The following is a 16,840-nucleotide window of genomic DNA, read 5'->3' as shown; positions in this document are numbered from 1 at the left end:
ACTTGCTTGCTGGTGTAACGCCACTTTCCTTATTAACGCTCTGATATTATTTTCATGTATTTCTAGTTTGTAATGTCTTCATTTTCAAATTAACCATTCCGTTTCAAGTCCCCAGTATAATCCACACGATACTTCATAACTGCACAAACCAATAAACATTTCGCCACGCACAGCGCAGTGGCAATCACGACACTCGACACTTGAGCTCCCACTGACCGCAGTCTCTCATTACTTGACATGGTGATGGAGGAGAGAATAGTTACCAACATTCCAAACATGTCTGTAATCTCAGCAGGGAGAGAGTATTCTTTCAGGGCAACAGGTAATTAAGGTGTCCGTGTGGCAAGGTCTGCATTAGAGGAACCTCGGATTATAACAATATTGACCACACCAATGTCGTGTGTGAGCAACAACCAGACATTTCCTTTCTTTTGTTAATGATAACTTCATAAGCAAGTAACCATGAACCAAAGGCAGCAGGAACAGACGTGGTGTTAACAACGATTACTTTGCCATTTAAATAAAGAAAGGAGGACAAGTAGATCAATTTTTTATAGAATGGTGTGATTCCTTGAAGGACCAAACACTCAGTTAACCCTTTCACAGTGATAACCAATAATGCACAGCTCTAAAAAAAATGAAATCTTTATAAGTATGTACAGAAAGAAGGGAATAAAAGAGAATAGATCGTGCAGTTTGTAATCGGTATAATATTTGAAGGTGTACGTAGGTAAAAAAATATCTCAGAGTGGTTAGTGACAGGAAAAAATGAGGCGAATAACAGCGAAAGGGTTAAAGAGGTGAAGCCAAGTCACAGTAAGCCAAGGTTTAGAGGCGCCGCAAGGGTCAAAGTATCACAAGTAGGTCGAGAGGTCAGTGTGGGAAAGTCAATACACAAAGTTTGATCAAAAAGTTACTAAGGGACAAAAAACCATAAGCATCACTTCACATTCCGCAGGACGATTGATGCAAGATGCCAGGATGAGGGACAGGTTAATGCGGGAAACGGGAATGAAGCAGGAAATTTGGAGCAGATTAAAACGTGGGGGAGCAGATCTCGTGGATGGTTATATTGAATTAGTGAGAACAGTATGGAAAATATGTGGAGGGCGAAAAAGAATTACGAGATTAGGGTGGCAAGGGAGGGGAAATTTGAGGCAAAATTGTTCTTTCATTTGTACGGAACGGAAGGCAGGGACTGAATGGGCCTTTGAAGAGAGATGATAGCGAGTTAACAAACTATGCTGAAAACACAAGCAAAACTGAGAATGAATACTTTTGTCACTGTGTACACGACAGAGCCACACTCTGATGCAAGATGCTGATTACTTATTCAAGGAGAACAAAGAGAAAGGTAAGGGATTTCCTTCACGTACGACAATATTTTCACGTCCTTAGGCATCTTTCTTTCAACATATTTTGAGTTGGCGGTTACTAGAAAGCTACTTAGATTCTATAGACCAGGAATTTCCATATTTCACAGGCTACGTCCCATCTTCCAGATCATGATTGCACACACGCGCCTCCTGCTACCATATATATATATTTTTTTTAACTATTTGTTGATAACTGGATCCATCACACTTTCATTACGATCACACAGCTCACTTGTTTATTGATAATGATAATTAACAGAATGATCAGCGATTATCTCACATGTATATGTTAAGAGTACGAGCATGTCAATTTGGGAGCCACTATTGTTAACAGACAAACATGTTAGGTAGCGTTAAGGAGGAAAATAGATAGTTAATTAAGTTGCATGTTAAACTTTTATCGATTATCAGTAAAATGTCTCAACTAATTATAGCATTAATACTTGTTCATAATTTACAGGATAGATTCAGCAAATACCTTTTTTTTCATAATTGCTGCTATCTTGTTGGCTATTATTTTTATTTCTAGTAAGGAAAACAAAACGTATTTCATTATTATATATTCCATTATCACTGCAAGAGTTTCTCTCTCTCTCTCTCTCTCTCTCTCTCTCTCTCTCTCTCTCTCTCTCTCTCTCTCTCTCTCTCTCTCTCTCTCTCTCTCTACAGAGCCTAACAAAATTCCGCAGAGCCTAACAAAATTCCGACGTTAATCCCCCTAATTGATTCTCCAAAAAAAAAAAACACAACAATGATTGCAAAGTTAATGGCTCATATTAACATAGCAATGAAGCACACAACGCTAATCAACAGAAAAAAAAAATAGTTTGTTCTGGCAGTGAGGCGGGCATATATATCTGGAGTAACACCAGCAAGAGCACCACGCCACTGTTATTTTGTCTTTCCTCACGAGATAAAACGAGGCGGAAGATAACGACGAAAATTATAATATACGTTGATTATAATAAAGCGCTTGACGGAGTACCTCATTAGAGGGCTCCAGGAAGAATAAAAGTTCACTTAATAGAGCGCAATGTCTTGGCTGGGATTAGGGCGTGGCTTAGTCCAGGGAGCAAATACCAACTTAATAACAAAAAATAAATAAAATAAATAAATAAAAATGGCGTTGGACCACAAGCAGGGCTCCTCAGAGTTTAGTTACGCAATTGAATGACCTAAATTTTGGTGTATAAAGCAAGAAAAAGTTCCAACTTAATGAAAAATCAAAATGGCGTTCTATTACAAGAGTCGCTCCCAAAGTTCCGTATTATACTATTCATTATACGCATTAATTATGTAAATTGAGGAATAAGTATGTAAATTGGCTAATTTGCTCGCGACACTAAAAAAGTAGGTCTGCTAATTGGATTTGTTCGTGATGCTGAGGTTTTGTAAGATGATCTCAGCAGACTGTGAGTTGTGAGCGAAGTGGCAGGCCCAGGTTAGTAAGAGTACGTGCAGTGTGCTGTCTGTCAGAGAAAACTCCCCTCAGTATGTAATAATTAATGACACTAATCACGCTAGTTGACATTGCGAAAGAGACTTGGGAGAACTAGCAAGCCTGGACCTCAGAGCTGGAAAACGGTCCATTGCTGCCTAGAGTCATAATAATATTGATCGTATTTACTGCACGTGTATGAGTTTCAACACCTCGATCTGCACTCCTGAGAAAGACAATCCGGCGCCACCCGTTGATTAAAGTCCTTGAATTCGTGTAAAATTTTAAAAAGACTTAAAAAATAATTGTTGAGGTTCTGACCGTGATAATCGATTCCCGAGGTGGTTAATAAAGAAAGAAATAAGTAGATTTTTTTTTTCACTAATGGGAGAGAGAGAGTGAAGAAACTAAGCAGAAAAATCCGCTATGTAGTTAGTGTATGTATGACAGAAAAGTTTAAGAGCAGGCAGGACAGGTTTATGGATGTGCATGAGAGAAGGTGCCATTACTTATGTCCAAAGAGCTGCTATGGTAGTGTGCTTGTGTTCTTATACTGTTATGAGAAACCTGAGTGACAGCAACACTAAGGGAGAGGTAAAGGACGGCACTGACCTGAGGCGCAGCACAGGTGTATCCGACAGGTGCTTCATCATAGTAGTTCCCAACACTGAGTACTTACACCACCTCACCCATCATTATTATTTCTACTTACACTAGTTCTCCTATTATCAAATCACGCTCGTACTTTCATTTTTCATCACCACGGTCACTTCATCACACGGAGGTCAAGCAACAGTACTTAGCAGAAAGTGAGACGGTTGAAAGTTGGCAGACAGTACGCGCTACAGGCTGCAGCAGCGCCTGGAAACTGTTGCTCTGTTGCTCGCGCGCACGTCCTCCCCTCCCTAGTTCTGCCACACTACTGTCCTTCCTTGCGGCCACGGCCCCCACCTGATCCACGCCCCGCTCACGCCGCTCCTACACCCTGCCAACGTTACAAGGTATACTCAAAATCTTTCTCCCCACGCCTGTACCGCGCCATCCAAACGGCATTGCTCTCCTGACCCGCACCTATTAGCAGTAACCTGTGCTACGCCACCGCCAGCGTTGCCCATCCACGTATTTGCCGGCAAACCACTAGAGGGAAAAAACAACGCTACCATTGTTTATCTGACAGTTACCACAGCAGGAATTCAAATATGTCAGGGGTAGGGGGTGAGCGATACAACACACACACACACACACACACACACACACACACACACACACATACGGTATAACATTGTTGTCACTACTGTAAGGGAGTTATAAGAAGTGACCAGCACCAACACTGGCAAAAGAAGTAATTTTCTCAAGTAAATGATAAGTTACAGTGAATATCTTATGTTTATATGATGGGACTTGAGGCCAAGTACCTTCATATTTCACTGAAATACTTGAAAACCCTCTGAGCAAAAATGTAAGAAGAGAATACATTGATCCTGCACTCCCACTCAGACACCGACCAGCGCGCGCTAATTTCAAGATTTGATTTGATGCGATACAAAACTACTTTCAACCAAGTGTGGCCAATTTTTCATCCCTGCAAAAACCTACCGATGCATATTGCGTGTCTCTATACAACGATAACGGCCTTTCAGAATGTAGACAAGTTTGGCTTAATCTAGATCTTGATCTTAAAAAGCGGGATGCCTTCTGCGTCTTGCGCAATAGAATAAGTTTTGGTTTTGTTTTCGTGAGGGAGACATAGTTAACTTTGCTTTGTTTCAGTTCCAATGAAAAGGAAAACAAAGACTGTCAGGTCTTCAAGAAACATAAAAATGAAAACATTATTTTCTTCTATTGTTGGATTCTTACCAAGAAGTTTTCTCGCTTTTTCAATGATGTGTAATGTTGTCCTTCCTCACAACGCCTCCAGTGGTGCATGATTATCGAAAATATTCTGTGGCACGCAATGAATTAGCCAAGAATCCAGCGAATGGCATTTGAGAAATCCACTACCACCACACTCCGTTTCTAAACCAAGCAAATAAAATTGCAATCTCTCTCTCTCTCTCTCTCTCTCTCTCTCTCTCTCTCTCTCTCTCTCTCTCTCTCTCTCTCTCTCTCTCTCTCTCTCTCTCTCTCTCTCTCTCTCTCTCTCTCTGTGTGTGTGTGTGTGTGTGTGTGTGTGTGTGTGTGTGTGTGTGTGTGTGTGTGTGTGTGTGTGTGTGTGTGTGTGTCCTCTCCCTCTCCCTCTCTCTCTCTCTCTGTGTGTGTGTGTGTGTGTGTAAGTGTGTGTGTGTGTGTGTGTGTGTGTGTGTGTGTGTGTATGTGTGTATGTGTGTGTGTGTGTGTGTGTGTGTGTGTGTACCACAGAGTAGAAATTTTATAAATTGTAGTTTTATGGGAAAATTTACGTTTATAAGCATATGAATGTTGGCTATAAAAAGATTTCTCGTTTTTTGTAGATCGCTTACAGCATGCTGGAAAAAAAAAAAAAAAGGTTATCAGTATATGTTGCTTCAATGATTTTTTTTTATTTACAAAACAAATATATATAAAAAAACACGCATGTCTTCCTGTATGTCAATAACTCTTTGAGGGTAACAAAGATACTGAATCAAGAGAGAGAGAGAGAGAGAGAGGGGGAAGGGGGGGAAGACACAGCCAGATAGACAGAGAGAGCATGAGAAGTACAAACCTGTGCTATATGCAAAGACAACAGATCGCCGTAAGTGCGCGCTTACCCTGATCGTCAGGGTGGAACAGCTCAGTGGAGTTTACGACATCTTATTGATAGACAGCGTTTAAAATATAAACTCGTATGTACTGTATATGTCACGCTTGCCTCCTCGACTAATTCTAACTAATTCACATCTGGTCTCGAGGACACGTTAAAAGCTGCATAAGAAATATTTTTTTAAATATTACTAGCATCTGTTAACGCTCCTGACTAGGTTTTTTGTTACTGCGAAATTTGGTTGGTGCAAGCAGCGCTTTTTCCAAAGGTGGAGTGTTTCGTGGCCTTCACTCATAAAAAGTCGTCAGTCACGTAAAAGGAGGAGCAGCTTCATCGATGTTCACGCTGACCGAGTTTTGCCTACATTCTGGCCGAACCCTGCCTCGGAACATCTGCCCTAAGGTTCATCACTGTTTTAAGTTTAGCCTCCGCGTTACGGCTGCCAGACACAGACGCAGGGCACGTACTCACCTCGTTAGAATAGATTCTTGTCTTCGTGTATTTTCCGCGTCGTTAAACTCACTGCCCTCGTTCTGCTTGTATGAAAGAAAGAAATATTGCATTTCGTGTATAACATACATACGTACAAGTATATTCATGTGTTCCTTGTTCACAATTGCTTGTAACGTGCTGGAGAAAATTTCCTGCATTTTTTATAAATGGAAATTGGTCATATTCAGTCCGTTTTTCCTTACCTGTTCTTATCTATTCCTTATCTATTACACCTCAGTAACCGGATATCATAGTGGCATAGAAAATTATGGTCTTTTGTCAAGGTTCCCGGGTTCATACATATCCTCAACACTGCGCAAAGACTGATATATATTGATATATCTTGAAATGTTAAAACACTGGCCAGATCAATCCAGCACGCCCACAGCAGTCTGCCCACCACCACTCTCCGTAATCGCCTTTGCTTCTTCACTCATTGCAGATCTTATGTCTGCTTTCACGCTGTCAAAGCGACCAGCGACCTCCACGCTTATTTGTGCAGGATAAGAGCTGCAGAGTCTTAAAGAAAAGGAAGACTAGGTAACGTTGTTGAGCTTGATGAACCAAGAAAGAGCCGCTTAGATTCTAAGGTGACAAGAATTACTTCTTGAAGAAAGTTAAAGTTGAAAGGGAAGGATGGCATCTAAGTGAAGCATGACTTGCTGCACCACAGATTGCCAGGAAACACATGAAAGAATAAGTTTGTGGTCAGCTTACGCATTAGTATTAAAACTGACATATATGTGTCGCGGGAGGAAGGGACGCGGAAAGTTTTCGACTCGGGAAGTACATTGAAATAAACTAAAAAATTTGTCGAAAATGGAGAAATGGAAATGCCTCAGTTTTTCTTTTATAAGATTTTTTCCTTCTTCTTCTTCTTCTTCTTCTCCTCCTCCCCTTCGCCTTTTCTTTCAAGACTATCAGCAAAATTTTCTCCCTATCTTAATTGCTTGCGCACGACATTTCATGCTTTTTATATAAACTTTTCAACCCATAAATTATAAATCAGGTGACCTCATAGACTTTTACTGCCGTGGTGAGGAGTCTTGGTCCCCTTACTGACCTGGGCCCGTGTGAAAAGATGGATGCTTTGGTAATATGCGATCTCTCAATCTCAACCCACTACACATCAATTCATAGTGCCCAGCGCCTAGCATGCTCGTAGACAAAACAAGTGGCAATGGCGGTGGCGGGTCTTCTCAGTGCTGGTAAGTCTGTGTGGCTAAAGACAGATATTTTTCTACGGTGTATATTTTGTAGGTAGTGAAGGTAATAATCGATTAATTAAAGAATAGCAATTTCACGAGGGCTGACAATGCGCACAGGTAATTGGTCAAAGGACATTTAAAATACCATGAGAGTAAAGAACAAGACGAAATAAGGGACTTATTTTTTTGGTTGACCGTTATGGAAATGAACAGGAAATTAATAAAGCTTTCGGCAAAACAAAATAAAAAAAAAGTCACAGAACAGACTTACAATGGTCAAGCAGCGCCAGTATATACCAGTTCGCAAGCAAACGTCAATCATATTCTGAAAAAAAAAAAAAAGAAGAAGAAGAATCTCATGCCATTTTAGCTTCTGTGGCCTGTGGGCGTCGTGTTTAAAAAGTCATGAAGTCTGTTGCAGATTAGATGAACCGAAAAGAGGAAGCTTTTTTTTTTTTTGTCAGTAATGAATGATTGATCACGTCCTTGTCAATTATTACTGTGTGAGCCGAGCTACCTAGCTACATATAGGTAAGAACGTAAGAAAATACTAAGAAAATAAAACTGCAAAAATCCATCTGGCTTACACGTGGCAGTCCCTGCATGAAACATCCCTGCCTTTTTCCACCTCTCATCCTTATCCATTAATCTATTTAAACCTTTGCAGTTTCCCTGAAGATCGACGAATTCTTTCATTAAAACTGAAACTTAATGTAGCGGAGAAGTGATGGTAACGCAAGGTGTGTCGTGGGAAAGGCTTAGTGAGGATTAAACAATAAACCCAATGATTACCGCTATGACATAAATGAATGGCCTCAGTCACTCACCTACCCCGTGCGTCACTGAACAGGCTGCACGTGTCAAGGGTGCAGTTAAGATGACATGTCGATCTCACCATTGGCTCGTAACACTCACTGGTCACCCGAGCTTTGGGAAGACTTAAACACAGCTATCCCAGGCTGCCACATCGCGGTGCTCTATGCAGACCTCTCTTGAAGTGATGGCGATGATAATGGCAACAGCAGTAGTAGTAGTAGTAGTAGTAGTAGTAGTAGTGATAGTAGTGGTACTGTCAACAATGAAAATAATAATAATGATAATGATAATGATGATGGTAATAATAACAATAATAATAACAGTAATGTTGATAACTACAACAACAACAACAACAACAACAGTAACATTAACAACAGCAACAACAATAACAACAGCAATAATAATAATAATAATAATAATAATAATATAGTAATAATAATAACAATAATATAACCACTAGACTGACACTCAAACAAACAGAGGTTACCGAGTAAAGATCATAATAGGAAATCCATCATACGTAGCAACAACAGCACCAACAACAACAACAACAACAACAGGTGTGTGTGTGTGTGTGTGTGTGTGTGTGTGTGTGTGTGTGTGTGTGTGTGTGTGTGTGTGTGTGTGTGTGTGTGTGTGTGTGTGTGTGTGTGTGTGTGTGTGTGTGTATCTGGAACGCTTCTTGGGAACCATTTCGGATTCTGTGCAGCAAATAGTCGACAGCGAATGTCAACCAAGTGCCAGCAAAGCGATAAATGTACTGTGTGTGTGTGTGTGTGTGTGTGTGTGTGTGTGTGTTATCCCCTTCTTGACTGACGATCTAGCCACCTATGCAGACTATTAAGGGCGATGGGACGCGAGATTAATCCATTTCACGTGATTGATGTTACGACTGAATGGGGTCATGGCTGGCTGGCTTGGGGCGGTCATCGGTCTTTCACTGATGGTATTGTGCCGCTGGTGTCATCTTGCACCACCTGTTTACGGAGCGGCAATAACACACACCCTTCATATCTGCCGTGATGGTGACAAGGGCCGGGAATGGGCATCACCCTCCCGAGTGTTGCCAGGTGCTCCGGAGAGGCGCTCATGTGTCTCGGGGACGTGCCTGTCATCGGCCACGCGTGCTCGACCCCTCCAAGTAGGCTGAGGTAGACGGTATTGTTGTTATTGATATTGTTATTGCTATTATAATTATTGTAGTTGTTGCTGTTGCTTTTTTTTTTATTGTTGCTGTTATTATTCAAGGTAACAGTGCAACGAATAGGAAAATAATCCTGATGTGACATTTAGCTAAATTACATAAGTGACTATGATCCAGGGGTGACGGAAATGAAGGTTTAACAAGAGCTATTCACAGGATGGCAGGGCATGAAAATGAATCAAAGCTTGTGAGAACTAACGCACGGGGATGTGAAAATTGCCCACGAGCAGTACATTCATGATACACGTAATTTAAAGAAGGTTTTGAATGGTCTTTTTAATTCTGACATGATCTAATTCTGACATACATATTTCATGATATAGTTTAGCTTTTTCATGATATAAGATAGAAAAGTCTCATCATAATTCTGACATGTAACTTTTCATCATGTAGTTTAGATTTGTTGTGTGTATTTCCTTTATTCTAACATGTAGCTTTTCTCACGACTCGTCAGCAACGTGACTTAAGCGATCCACATTGCGAAACATTTATATATATGTGTCTTAAACGAGCTCTTCTCTCTCTTCTCTCTTTATCCAGATGGCATTTTCCGCTCCTCACCTCCATTCCAGCTCTATGACCTTTATTCATTGGCCTCACCTTTCCCCCGTCAGAACGAGACCCTCCCTCACACGCACTATAGGGCTGATGATTCTCAACACCCTCAACACTGATAACGTGGACAGCACCTTTAAAACTGCTACATTTAGCCACCTCGGACTGGAAGGTAATGTGATTATATAAGTGAAGCAACCTATCCTCACCTTCACTGTGTTTTGTGTTCTCTCTCAATCTTAGCTTTTGTGACCTGCTGACAATCTGCTCACAAAAAAAAATTGGAAATACATAGATTCTCAATAAACTGCAGGACTTTAGATTGAGGGTAAAAAAGCTAAACACAATGCAAAGAAACGACTTTCTCAATCTTAAAAGTTCTGATCTACTGAGCCTCCTCATAGGAAAAAAAATTATGACAAATTGATTCCCAGCTAACCCGGTGACTTCAGACTGAGGGGAGAAGGTAAGCACAGAATGAGGGAGGGGAAAGGAATCCAGCATGTTGTTTGATATTGACCATGGCTGTACATGTTACCCTGCCTCCCACGTGCTGCTCTCACCACAAGCACCGCCCCAGCCCTGGATGCGTTACATTAAGGTGAATTAAGGTCGGGGAGGTGGCGAAAATGAGACAGGCATTACCGGGACTCAAACATGGCTCTCTCCATCACTTCACCGTCATACTGGTCACTCAAGCTTCATCTCTGTGGATCGGTTATGCTTCTCTCTCTCTCTCTCTCTCTCCTCTCTCTCTCTCTCTCTCTCTCTCTCTCTCTCTCTCTCTCTCTCTCTCTCTCCTCTCTCTCTCTCTCTCTCTCGAGTTAACTTCATGGTAAAGTCATGGTGAGGAGGTCCTGCATGGTGACGTCTCTACACCTTAACTAACAACACACTCTCTGATTTACTACACTGTCATAAGAGCGTTAGGAAAATAGAGGGAGCAGCAAGAAGCCATCAGACCTACACGTGGCGGCCCATGTATAACCTCCACCTTTCTGCGCTAGGCAAGGTTTACTTACTGTAGGGCTTCATCATTTCACACACCTCACCTCGACTCACGTCACAGAGACTAGATTTTTTGTGCCAGCTCGAGCCATTGTCTTTAGTCGGAGAAGAAATCCCTCCCCTCTCAGAACGCTATGTACTCCTGAAGGGGGCAGTAATTATGTATGTGAGATTACCCTCGGTGCGCTCGTAACTTCTAATATTTTTGCTCGTAAGTTTTATTGGCGTGTTTTGACTACAAGGTCCAGAATTATCAGTTGCGTTCGTGTTATACCTGATTGCACCATTCTTATTGTAGTAACCAGGCTGTTCAAGTATATACAAGTATATAAGAGCTTAAATAATTTCGTATTTACATGATTACGTATGCTCTTATGTATATATATAATGGTGCATTGGTTCCTTTTGTTCTTATAATGATAATTGTGATTGATGATGATTATAATGATGATGATAATGCGATGATGATAAAATGGAGAGGAGAAGAAGGAGAATGAAAAGAAAAAGAAGAAGAAGAAGAAGAAGAAGAAGAAGAAGAAGAAGAAGAAGAGGAAGAAGAAGAAGAAGGAGAGGAAGAAGTAGTAGTAGTAGTAGTAGTAGTAGTAGTAGTAGTAGTAGTAGTAGTAATAGTAGTAGAATTGTCAGCGTTAAAACTATATTATCAATAGTGGAGTTTTAGTCGTGTGTGTGTGTGTGTGTGTGTGTGTGTGTGTGTAACCTTTTTTTTTAATTTGATGTTACACCCTGCCTGCCAAACCTCGCGTCTCCCTGCATCCTTCAGCACACTACACTGCTCAACACCTCACCTCCACACACACACACACACACACACACACACACACACACACACACACATGTTTAATAACAATAATGTTTAATAAATGGGCCCTGTGGGCCCATTTATTAAACATTAGGGTTAGTGGGCCCGCATTCCGAATCCGGTGAAGTCGATTTATTAAACACTCCCTGGAGCCCGAAATGTCGGGCGTCTGCGTCTGAATCCAAAAAAATATTGACACGTTCGGAGAGAAATCTTTCGGGAGCCTGACACCCTCCGAAAGCACCTACGAATTTTGCTTGAGAATGTATTATCCTCTCATTCATAGCAGAAATGTGTTATGATTGTATGGAAATACGTAATAATGCAGGTTAAACATATTATTACACGAATACAATATTTTTTGTCAGTACTTAAACTTTTTAAAAGAACTTGGTGTTTGGACGTGACGTATGCCTAGGGGCCTGTTGTCGTGGCGCAAGCTTCTAGCCTGTCTTCACTTCTTACCAACACCTCTACACCTTCCTGGAGCTTCAACCATGGTATGTATAGCACTATTACTTGTCAATATTACATGCAGAGCCCAAATAATATGTGTGGAAGCTGTTTGTCGTTAGAAAAGCTTGCAGAACAGCTGCAGGATAGCTGTGGGTCAAGTTGTTTTCGGTATTATTAACTTTGTTGTTTTGGTGAATTAACTTTGTTTTGATTAGTTTAGCCATCTCAACGCAGGTTAATTTATTGTTATTGTGATGGAGCAGGTCTCTGACAGCCGCCAGCTAGCCAGACAGCCAGTGAGCTGTTCAGGCCAGCAGGCTTTAGCTCTGCTTCCCATATATGTTGACATTTCATATTATGGCATTGTTATTGATAATATTATTGATAACATTAATTTTGCTAGTATTTTTTGTGAGGGAGGACTTAAGAAGATGAATTTCTTTTTAGGCTGGCATTCTTGCTCTTGTGCACCTTCAACATGCTGATCGAGCTGATAAAGCAAGATTACCAAGGAGACTGGTCAAGGATCACCAAAACCCTTTTGCTGCCTACTCTGAGGATGAGTTCATTCGGAGGTACCGGCTGTCAAAGGAGTGCATTCACACCCCTTCTTGGCCAAGTGGAAGTGCTTTCCTCTATCCCAAAATTGTGATGCATATCAGTTCAATCTTAAACTCTATTGCATCTGTCATTTGATACATTGTTATGTGACTCAATACAAGATACAAGTACCATGTAGGATGTAATTATATATTTTCCTGTGAAGGACAAGACATGAAAGAAATGTTATATATAATCATATATGAACCCTCAATGTGTAGGTCATGAAAATAAATGGAGGTCAAGATTTGTTTGTTTTTTTATTTATTTTCACTCAAATATACAACACACACACACACACACACACACACACACACACACACACACACACAGATACACACACACACACACACACACACACACACACACACACACAGGATACTTACAGACTGCTGGGTCTCCCAGAAGCTGGGCTGTAGTACTTGCGTACTTGTTCCATAGTGCTATCAACATTATGCATAGTCTGAACAAATGCATTTGTTGATGTTTGCATTGCCTGAGCAAATGCATTTGCTGCCACTTCAGCTTGATTGCCAAGCTTCTCACATAGAGCAGAGAAGTTTTGCAATGACACTTTCAAGTCGTCATTGAAGGTCTCTGCACCTTCTCGAATAGCGCGGAAACATTCCTCCCTCTCACTGCGTAGGGGTCTCTTTCGGCCTCTACGGGTGGAGGGTCCAGTTTGTGATGTTCCTCCTGGTGCTGTTGCTGGCCCTGCTGGTGGTGTTGCTGGTGCCATTGCTGGTGCTGTTGCTGTAACTGTTGGTGGTGCTGAAGCTGGTCCTGGTGGTGGTGCTGTCGCTGGTCCCTGGTGGTGGTGCTGTTGCTGGTCCTGCTGCTGGTGCTGTTGCTGGTCCTGGTGGTGGTGCTGTCACTGGTCCTGCTGCTGGTGCTGTTGCTGGTCCTGCTGCTGGTGCTGTTGCTGGTCCTGCTGCTGGTGTTGTCGATGGTCCTGCTGCTATTGTACATGCAGGAAGCATGTCGTCGTCAATTATTTCTGCTAGATGAGAAGTTAATGTTAAAACAGGAAACAAAATTTTTACAAAGATGTTTATGATGCATCAATCACTACCAGTGCACACAAATGAAAATATGCTAATCTAACCTAACCTAACCTATACCAACCTAGCTGAACCTAACCTAACTTTAACTCCCCTTTTAACATTGATGTCCATGGCCATTAACGTTAATTTTACTATCAACGCTATTGCGCACTACATGTTGTGTATTTCCTAAATTTCTAGTAACTGTAAATTTACTGAATGAAACAGAATTATATGACAATGCATGAACATATCCAAAAAACAACGTATTCATGATAATTTCACAGTTGCCCAGGGCAGCCTACTGTCCAAAAAAAAAAATAATAATAACAAATGGGGAAAGAAATAGTATGAAAAATGAAGGCAATAAGTAAGATTGTGTATATGATTAAAGACTAACAGAAAAGAAAGCCAAAATACAGACCCACTTCCTCTTCTCTTATGACTATGGGTACTAAACCATCTAGCTGGTTGTCTGCAAATTGCAGCTCCACAGCCAGTGCATCTGTTGCAACAGCCAAGAAGTCATCTGTGACTGGTTTTGGTGATGGCCCTCCACCAGTCTTGAAGGACTCATGAAGAAATTTCTTGTGATTCTTCTTCACTCTGTAAGCATGAACATAATGTAGATTACTAAACAATGCCAGTAGTGCTGTACAGAATCTTCAGTTAGGAATGATTTGGACAAATATAATAATATTCATTTATTGTCTGTGTACTTTATTTCTTAATTCCATTTCTTATATTTCCAAGTAAAAAACTAACCTGAACCTAACCTGAACTTAACCTAATATTGCTGTTTACCATGGAGCTTTTCTTAAATATTTGCTAAAGAAAAAAATATTAATAATCCATTAATCATATAAAGGGCAGGTAAGAAATGGTATATGCTACTTGTGAGATACCAGCAAGCTAAAAACACCCCCCTTAGACCAGCAAGCTTAAAACACCCCCTTTAGATCAGCAAGCTAAAAACACCCCCTTAGACCAGGAAGCTTAGAACACCCCTTCTAGACCAGCAAGCTGAAAAACACCCCTTTACAGTACACCAGCAAGCTAAAAACCCAATTTAGATCAGCAAGATAAACACACTCCCTTTGTGAGAGGTAAACCTGAGTGTTAATTTAATTAATGAGATACACTCAGCTTGCCCTTACGGATGCAGCATGATGCAATATGTTATTGCTCTGCTAAACACAAAAATTCACCTGCTATACACAAAATATACAGAATATTTACATCCACTTACCGTATGTACTCCCAAGCCCGTTTGAGCTGGGTTACTGTCCTGGGACGTTCAGCAGGGTAGCTGAGGTTGAATTCAGCAGCTACTTCCTCCCAAGCTTTCTGTTTTTTTCTTATCCCGTTGAAGTCTGTAGAATGATCCAACAGGATTTTCTTTGAAGTTATCACCTCAGACAGTCTCTGGCGTTGAGCATTTGTGAGTGCGACAGCTTTTTCTGTGGAGAGAGGAGGAGAACAGAAGAGGCAGGCACACTCATGATAGCGGCGAAGCTGTGGGCGAAGTAAAGGTAGCACGTGGATTTGTTTATATGTGCTCAGGTCTACCAATATCGGGAGCAAAGGCTGCCAACTCTTCCGATAACCTCGTACGAACGTCGGGTTGCCGTTTTCTGTTTAAAAAATCAGCGCGCCAGTTTCGTAGTAGGATGCCCGACGTTGGGGATTCGGATTGCGGGCCAGTAACCCTAATGTTTAATGAATGTTTAATGAATGGGCCCACAGTCTCACACGTTCACCCCCATCCTTAACTATTTGCTGCTCCCTCCATTTTCACCTTTATACGAGCATTCTCCCTCCTTCCAGTATCCCCCCACCACACACACACACACACACACACACACACACACACACTCACACCTGCATTCCTTCCACCTTTACAGTCGTGGTTTAATGTTTTTCCCAGCCTACCATTGCACCTTAGTCTCACACGTTCACTCTCCATGCCTTTACCACACCCGCCCTTTGCCTTCCCGTACTCCTCTCCTTTACTTCCACTCACCCTCCTCCTCAACCCAGCTGGGGGCCACTCGTTTCGACAAATTTTCTCACATTTCAGCTCTTTTTCCCCCTCTCTCTCTCTCTCTCTCTCTCTCTCTCTCTCTCTCTCTCTCACGGGAGTTGGCTTTATGGTACGTGCGTGGCTGTTGAAAGGTTGCAAGTTCGATCCCCGCTCCAAGCAAATTCTGGGTGGGAGAAGTACCGCTCTCTCCTAATTGTGGTTACCAGGTGTCACTTGCGACGCTATTACCTTTTTTACTCTTTCTCTCTCTCTCTCTCTCTCTCTCTCTCTCTCTCTCTCTCTCTCTCTCTCTCTCTCTCTCTCTCTCTCTCTCTCGGTTAACTTTCTCACTCATCCCCCGCTCATACTTACTTCATTCTCAACTTCCACACACTACACCACCTTCAACCACCACCACCACCACCACCACCACCATCACCACCACAGTATCACAAGCAGCAGCTCTCCCTCCGCCTCATGTATATACTAAAGGTGCTCTCAGTGAAGGCGGCGGTGCACTGACCCAGAACAAACATACATACACGCTTGCTTGCCCTTCTTTTTCCTTCCCTCACCGCCACCACCACCACCACCACCTCCATCACCTCCATCAGCATGCCACACACACACCTGATTTCTGCACTCCTTCCCACTCCCTCTCTCTCTCTCTCTCTCTCTCCCTCTCTCTTTTTCCCTCTCCTCCTCTGCAGCAGCCAAAAGTGCCTTCATCATTGCCTTCTTCAGCGTCCCCGTTCTCATTTTTAAGGTATCGGAGTGTATTTGTTTGTGAGGCATCCATCTGTGTCTATCCAGCCACCCAGCCGCCCAGATGTTGACTTTATCGATATATGCTCCCTCTAGGTTCTTTTCCCACCAGTCATCCTTCATTTTACTATGCATTTACTATGATTTCCCTTCGTTTCTTCGTTCCTTCCTTCCTTCCTTCCTTCCTTCCCTTCTTCCTTTTCTTGGCCTCTTTACTTTGCTGCTTCCTCCTTGAGGTTCTTTTCCTTCTTTCTTTCTTTTCCTTCCTTCAATACATACTTCACTCCTTCCCTCCGTGCTCCTCTCCTATCTCC

The 16,840-nt window shown here is 41.9% G+C and overlaps 1 protein-coding gene and 2 long non-coding RNA genes across 7 annotated transcripts in view; 1 reads left to right on the top strand and 2 right to left on the bottom strand.

The window, feature by feature from the left end:
• The window catches only part of LOC135098710 (uncharacterized), a 98,177-nt gene extending 94,387 nt beyond the window's left edge, over positions 1–3,790 (bottom strand). The window contains exon 1 of one of the 4 annotated variants that reach the window (XR_010267292.1): positions 3,427–3,790. This is a non-coding gene — a long non-coding RNA (uncharacterized LOC135098710). The remainder of the gene's footprint in view (positions 1–3,426) is intronic. The other 3 variants (XR_010267294.1, XR_010267291.1, XR_010267293.1) reach the window with 3 other exon arrangements.
• LOC135098711 (uncharacterized) overlaps positions 1–12,944 on the top strand; it is a 39,052-nt gene extending 26,108 nt beyond the window's left edge. The window contains exons 2-4 of one of the 2 annotated variants that reach the window (XR_010267296.1): positions 9,871–9,983; positions 12,058–12,139; positions 12,543–12,944. This is a non-coding gene — a long non-coding RNA (uncharacterized LOC135098711). Of the gene's footprint in view, positions 1–9,870; positions 9,984–12,026; positions 12,140–12,542 lie in introns of both variants that reach the window. The other variant, XR_010267295.1, reaches the window with a different exon arrangement.
• Positions 12,945–13,039: 95 nt separating this feature from the next.
• Positions 13,040–15,795, bottom strand: LOC135098714 (protein kinase 4-like). The gene is made up of 2 exons (XM_064001102.1): positions 14,988–15,795; positions 13,040–14,344 (listed from the first exon to the last, which is right to left on the bottom strand). The coding sequence occupies exon 2, from the start codon at positions 13,662–13,664 to the stop codon at positions 13,272–13,274; it is 393 nt and encodes a 130-aa protein (XP_063857172.1). The 5' UTR covers positions 13,665–14,344; positions 14,988–15,795; the 3' UTR covers positions 13,040–13,271.
• Between the last annotated feature and the right edge of the window lie 1,045 nt (positions 15,796–16,840).

Source organism: Scylla paramamosain, unplaced genomic scaffold (genome assembly GCF_035594125.1).
Source record: "Scylla paramamosain isolate STU-SP2022 unplaced genomic scaffold, ASM3559412v1 Contig76, whole genome shotgun sequence".
NCBI classification, from domain to species: Eukaryota; Metazoa; Arthropoda; class Malacostraca; order Decapoda; family Portunidae; genus Scylla; species Scylla paramamosain.
The sequence above is the reverse complement of the archived record's forward strand: the minus strand, read 5'-3'. Positions and strand labels throughout refer to the sequence as shown.

Bases quoted from the DNA above. Each gene is read 5' to 3' on its own strand.
- LOC135098714 (XM_064001102.1), bottom strand. From the start codon at position 13,664: ATGTACAATAGCAGCAGGACCATCGACAACACCAGCAGCAGGACCAGC.